Source organism: Saccostrea cucullata, unplaced genomic scaffold (assembly GCF_032062105.1).
Source record: "Saccostrea cucullata isolate Sc308-1 unplaced genomic scaffold, CSIRO_AGI_Scuc_v1 ctg338, whole genome shotgun sequence".
NCBI classification, from domain to species: domain Eukaryota; kingdom Metazoa; phylum Mollusca; class Bivalvia; order Ostreida; family Ostreidae; genus Saccostrea; species Saccostrea cuccullata.
The window spans coordinates 257,286-264,112 of NW_026928340.1; the positions used below are offsets into that span (position 1 = coordinate 257,286).

General features: G+C 42.6%; 1 protein-coding gene across 1 annotated transcript; it reads right to left on the reverse strand.

Moving 5' to 3' along the window:
* Positions 1-2,330: 2,330 nt before the first annotated feature.
* LOC134277257 (uncharacterized) lies at positions 2,331-6,827 on the reverse strand. Its single transcript, XM_062759574.1, has 3 exons — positions 6,416-6,827; positions 5,865-6,233; positions 2,331-5,728 (listed from the first exon to the last, which is right to left on the reverse strand). The coding sequence occupies exons 1-3, from the start codon at positions 6,825-6,827 to the stop codon at positions 2,331-2,333; spliced, it is 4,179 nt and encodes a 1,392-aa protein (XP_062615558.1).

The following is a 6,827-nucleotide window of genomic DNA, read 5'->3' on the forward strand; positions in this document are numbered from 1 at the left end:
GACCCGATGGTTTGGTCCGTTGAAGGAACCGATGCGTGGTACGTCCGATCGGTTGGAATATCAATCAGAGAATGAGGGAAATTCTCTGCTCCCGGCTGTTTAATAGGATTCAAGATATCAATGGATTGGAAGGTTGAAGGAACCGACCCGTGGTACGTCCGCTCGGTAGGAATAGCTGTCGGAGAATGAGGAGAATTCTCTGCTTCGTGCTGTTTTATAGGATTCAAGATGTCAGTGCGCATGCGCAGATTTTCGGGTGTAGTAGGCTTCAAATCCACCAACAGGTATCCATAAGGTTTGGAAGTGGCGTCTTTAAAATGTCTCAGCAGGTGTTGAGGATTTTCAGGATACATCTGTCGAGCCAAGGTCATGACTTGCTGTCTGTCCACAGGATTGTTAAACAGAACCAGGTAGTGACAATTTCGTCTTTGGGTGGGATCTTTGTTATAGTACAGATTTTGATTGATAGCCACGACCGATAGATTTCGGTGATGACTTCCCTCCGTAAACAACTCGTTGACTCTAGAATCTTTGGCCGCCGTCGACATGAGATCGTCTAAAATGACGAGATTCCTCGTTCCGGGATGAACGAAAGAATCTTGCTCCAGGTCTAATGGAATGCCCTGTATAAATTCGACCGAGGGATTCACCGTGGCTTTGATGATGTCATACAGGGGTTGCCATCGTTTATAGAGCCACAAGATTCTCTCTGGTGGAGGGAACATCTTGCTCATACAATGTTGCAACAACGTTTTCACGAAAAACGTCTTGCCCGAGGAGGTTGGTCCCGATACATTAGCCGTAAAAGGATGTTGAAACATAAACTCCTGCTGCTGCTGCTGCTTGTGTTGCTGCTGCTGCTGCTGTTGTTGTTGCTGCTGCTGCTGCTGCTGTTGTTGTTGCTGCTGCTGCTGATGCTGTTGTTGTTGTTGCTGCTGCTGCTGCTGCTGCTGTTGTTGCTGCTGCTGTTGTTGCTGCTGCTGTTGCTGTTGTTGTTGTTGACATTCCGTGTGTTTGTGTTTAACATGACGAATCAGGTCGTGAGGCCAGACGTAAGCCTTTGAACAATGTTGGCAAGTATACATGTTGATCCTTTGGAGTCCTTTCGCTTAATGACATACATGAACGGTAAATCCCCTTTTATAGACGAGATCTCGTCGGTGATTGGCTCATTACACTGTGCATTACAACCAGATCAACGTTTCCGGTAACTTGGGATTCCGGAATGAAAAGTCACCGGAAACTTATGAGCTCCGGATATCAGGGATCCGGAAACGTATGGATCCGGAAGCCCAAAGGTCCGCGGCGGGGCCCCCGGGAGCCTATGTCTTTGTCTTTTGTTGAGTTCTTGTTGTCCCAGGAAGTGAACGATTGATTCATTCTATACTGTTTAACCCCCCTTTCGATAATTTTTTATTGTCTGCTGATGAAGGGCTTTAAAGTTAGACCTATACTCGGCACTCAGGGCCATTGAGCAGTGACGGTTCTTTATCGTGCCAACGCCCACCGTGACACGGGACCTACATTTTTAAAGTCATATCCGAAAGACCCGTGACTTTCACATCTAGTTCCGAGCGCTTGGCGAAGGAACAGGCACTACCTATGTTTAACGTCAAGGTATGACGCGGCGCCGAGATCAAGAATCGAACCCGGGCCTCCCGATCACGAAGCGAACGCTCTACCACTAGCCTACCGTGACCGGTCGACGAAGACTCTATAAAAAGCCATGATATGGTTCGCTATTTTCACTTTTTTTTCCTAACCAAAGATACTTTTCATTAAAAAAAAAAAAATAAAAAAGTTTTCATCATTTTAATACAAAAAATTGTACATGTAATCTACATCAAAAATACATAACTGTGTGTTACCAATACATCGAGATAGAAGGATATAATAGCACCCTTTGATACAAGAGATCATAACATACTCACATTACAGTTTCTGAGTACAAATTAAGTTATCTGTGATACATCCAAATATACCTGTATATTACCAATACATCGAGAAAGAAAGACTCTCACCATAGCATTTTACAATACAATAAATCATAACATACTCACATTGCAGTTTCTGAATACAAAGTAAGTTAATATAACTGTGCATTACCAATACATCGAGATAAAAGGACTGTCATAATAATTTGTTCAATACGAAAAATCTTAACATCATAAATTACAGTTTCTGGGTACAAAGTAAGCTCTCTATGACACATTCAAATATACCAGTATATTACCATTACATCGAAATAAAAGGACTATCATAATAGCATTGTTCGATACAAGAAATCATAACTTACACAAATTACAGTTTCTAAGTACAAAGTAAAATCTCTATGATACATTCAAATATCCGTATGGTACCGATATCAATCCACTTTGCAAGACTCTTTTGTCAAAAACAAGTTTGTAGTCTTTATTTTCCTTTCTGGTGATGATTTCTGTGGTTTTGGAATCTCGGGAAATTTTGTAATCGTTCCGGACCGTGACGACAGACGCATCGCTGGAAGTGATCATATTTCTGATGGTATCAAAGTTGATATCCAAACTGTTCTTGTAATTCAGTGTGATACCTTTAACTTTGCAACAGGTACTTATCTTCCCGTCTTGGTCTTGGGCGGTATACGCATAATTTTTCGGTCCGCCGGTGACAAAGGAAAGGATTTTCTTACCGGGGGTCTCGTCTGTCATATCCCCCAAGTAATCACCCAGAGGCGGCAACCATTCCCCAGCCCGTGCGGTGAAGATGACCGAATCCGTGTCAGCATATAGAGTCCGATCGCCTAATTTTTCCAGATATGAGTATAATTTTAGACGGGCCTGTGCCGTAGTGTACGCTGCGATGACGACGTTGGTTCGACCACTGGTCTCCACAAAATCGTCGTCTAAGACCCACTGGAGTCGTACCATCTCTTCGGACACATAGCTGACGTCTTTGACCTGTTGGTAATTGCTAGTCAACATATCGAAATATTCGCAGGGATCTGTCACGTACGTTGTTTTGGGCATGTTTTCTCGCTGACCAAATTTACCCCAAAAACTATTGAGCATAAGTTTTGCCAGCGCTCTGAGACCAGGGTTCGATACGATGTTATGATATTCGAGACGAATTCCTTCTCTTTGGTGGTATTCCTCTATGTACTTATGTCTGTCTTCTTCCGTTTGACACCATTTTGGCCAACCGGATGCCTCTTGCTTCATTTTGAGAAATGTATTGACGTAGTCGGTGAATGCTCCGCCCGATTTTGCTTGTGGATCGTACTGTGATATGCGATCGAAATGCCACACTTCGAAAATCTTGTCTATTACGTAACCCATTTCTACGGCTTTTTTGACCTCGTCGGTGACCCAGGTTCCAGTAATCATTCTTTCCCGATCGGTGTGCTCACAGGTCTGTATGTGTTTCTCCATGCACGTTCGACAGAGGCCAAACAGGAGCTTATTGTTGATTTTCGATGGAAGAACTGGCATGTACAGATGTTTTGGGGGAAGGATGCGGCATTTGACAAGGCCTTCGTAGTTTTGAAGAAGATCAAAATTTTCAGTCACGATCTGGGGGCGTCCCAATGGAATCTTGCCCGTTTTATTGATGAAGGGATAGAGTGAAGTCACATCAAAATATTTGATATCGGTGTCTTCATCTGCCTGCGCATGCAGTTTAAAGGCTTCGGTTCTTCCGCCGAAAAATGCATCTCTAGGTTGTAAGGGCGAGGTTAACTCTAGGTGCTCTATAAAAGACTTCATTTTGTCTGTGGACTCTACGGCCCGATCAAAATCAGACTCCCACATCTGCAGGTAAGTATATCTCAAAGATTCCAAGTAACTTCTCTTTTCCAAGGTTCTCTGATAGAGGTCTCCCATGGTCATTCCCACAACTTTATTGAGGGTGTTGGCAGAATAACATTTGGGGTTACCGTGCCAATAATCACCATGGAATTCCATTACTACTTTCTGATCCTCTATTTCATAGTATCCATCGACTCCGTATGGTCCAATCACTTTTTCTCCCATGTTGCCTGCATGCTGGATCTCTACGCCTGTTTGATGAGCATGATATTTTATCCACTGCATGGCCTTGAAGGATTGTTTGTCTTTCGGACGATACCCTTGGGGTGGTATAATGCCGATAGACTCTCTTTCCAAAAAGAGACTGCGAAATACCAGATTACAAGCTGAGGCAATTGTGATGCAGCGTTCGAAAGGGTCAACGCCGTCCCGATCATCTCGTGACGTCATGTCCATGAAGATGTCGCGGAATTTGAGACACCCTCGCCTGAGAATATTGACATCAGACTGGCAATATTTTATTATTTCTTTCTGAAAATCAAAACTATCGTGTTGATGTTCTTCGCACCATTGGAGAAACTTGGTGCGATCATCAGGCATCATACCATCTGCATTATAAAACTGTACGTCTGGTAGGTGATTCATGATAGCCCTCTGATTTTCTTTTCGATTGTATAGATGTGGAAAATAGCCCTTGGCGACTTCAGGTATATCAAACGCCTTTGGCATCTTTGAGAGAGCCATGGGTATGAAATTCATGGAATCCAGGAATTTCATTTTGAGATGAGGTATCTCGATGCTCATGAATTTGGACCCATTCATGATCACCTCCGGCAAGATGGCGTTCTCGTACAAGTAACTGACGATGGGATAGCTATCGTACCCTCGAAAGTTATGACAGAAGACTTTGGCTCCTTCGTTTTCGTCCGAGAACAGCCATTTACAGAAATCGTCACGTGTGTTTGGACCATTGAAAATGCGTTGCTTGTATTGGCATAATGAACAGTAGCTATGCTCGTTGATCTCGTCTTCGTCAATGCATTCTTCGCACACCTTATGAACCACACATAAATTGGGCAGGTGTCGATATGAACCACACGACGAATGGTTGCAATTTTTGCAAGAAGTGATTTTCCTCGGAACAAAGCCCTGTTCGCACGGATTTGAGTGACAGTTTTTGCGATGACAATTTCCACATTTGATGGATATCTGGGGAAAATAACCCTCATCACACTGGATCATGTCATCCTGTGTGCATTCAAAATCGAAAAATATCCACTGTTTGAGTTGTTCGTCGTCTTCATCGACCGTTATCTTCCGTTTTCTTTTCAACAGCTTGGTTTCTTCTTCCTCTTCTGTGGTCTTCATGTAACACACATGATCTTCGGACATAAACATTTTGCAAATGTCACAGTATTTGTTTCCACACACGTGCGGTTGTCTCGATTTGTTTCTGTTCACTGTGGTGGAGCACTGACGGCAACGATAGTACGTATGACACGTGGAATTGCCTTGGGACGTCAGTTCGGCGTGTCGCTGGAAACAGGTCGTGTTCTTGAAATATCGATTGCACGTGGAACAATACTGCCAGTCTTCTGATTGGTCGTCATGGCATTTGTGGCATAGATGACATGGTTCATTGCAGATATGCTTTTCTTTGTGGTCATATCCTTTTTGGCATTTCTGGCAGAAAAAATTTCTATTCATGAACCCCGACATCGTAGTGATCACATCATAATGATTGTTGTGGTGATACAAGTAGATCTTTTTATCGGCTTCCGGTCCTTGGTACACGATGGCGTTAAAGCAATCTTTAGAAAGAACGTGGATCTGGTATCCAGGTAACACCGACTGAAAGGTCTTCACGTCCTCTAAATTGCACTGCCGTAAAGGCACATTGGCAACTTTGTGTAATTCTTCGGCCAGGGTTCTTTGTATACTTTTACCTGATGCATAGGAGAGGACATTTCATTTTATGAACAAGTGGTAAATAGTCAGACATGTCAGAAAAAACATAACATATGGAATATGATATATCTCTTTTCTCTTCGAATGATTAGCATGCATTACATGAGGTCAAACCTGTTCGTATCGAATTCCATTTTGGGTGTTTGTCAATTCTAGCTTTGGCCGTCACAATGGCTCTAGCACAACATAAATGGTCTCTGTTGATAATCTTGATGAAGCTTCTCTTTTCTTTCAGCGCCTTTTCAAGATCAACGTAGCATTTCTTTTTATGTCCTTTTCCAGAGGGCAGTTTGACGTGGATCACTTCAATCTGTAATGACTGATCTACGACAAATTCCTCATAAGACTGCAGCACACGTTCTATTTCGGTGAGAAGACGATCCGCCGATAGCTGCGCAACCCGCATGAAGGGTAGACTTATGGGGTAATCCAGCTCTGGACACTGGACAGTTAAGCGAATTAAGTCTCTGGAGTCCATGAACCCTGTTTTTAAAAACAATTGCTAGAAATTTTACCTAATTTTATTTAAATGGTTGAAGATCTGATATATGACATTTATAACAAATGTTGCATGAGAAGGCATGTTTTATTGTCCACCTTATGAAAGATGTGTAAAAAAATTATTTTAACAGTGCAACATCTATGGGCATTGATGATATCTATACCTGTCAAATCTTTTATCACTGAGGAAAAGAGGCGACGCAGACTTTGTAGAATATTAGGCAGATTCCTGATTTCCAGGTCTTGGAAGTTCACTCGATATCTGTTTGCCGTGGTGTTAAATTTCCGCATTTTTTGTTCACCAAGAGGAGTAACTCTGTAGTTTTCTGTAGGGTCATCCATCTTGGTAATTCGTCTTTTCGTTGAAGGTCCGGATTGAGGAGATTCGTTTGTTCTCTTTTTCCCTCTTCCAGATTGACCATGACGGTGATAGCGATGTAATTCTAAATTATTCTCTGTTGTAAAGGCTTGAGGACAATCTGGACATTGATACAGATCGTGCTTTTTTCTGTGCTGTGCAAGATTATCCTCCCTTGCAAAACTTTTCCCGCAAACGTCACATCTATAACCTTCCAT

Bases quoted from the DNA above. Each gene is read 5' to 3' on its own strand.
- LOC134277257 (XM_062759574.1), bottom strand. From the start codon at position 6,827: ATGGAAGGTTATAGATGTGACGTTTGCGGGAAAAGTTTTGCAAGGGAG. The intron at 6,234-6,415 runs GTATAGATATCA...TTTTAAAAACAG, and splicing joins AGTGATAAAAGATTTGACAG to GGTTCATGGACTCCAGAGAC. The intron at 5,729-5,864 runs GTTTGACCTCAT...CCTATGCATCAG, and splicing joins ATGGAATTCGATACGAACAG to GTAAAAGTATACAAAGAACC.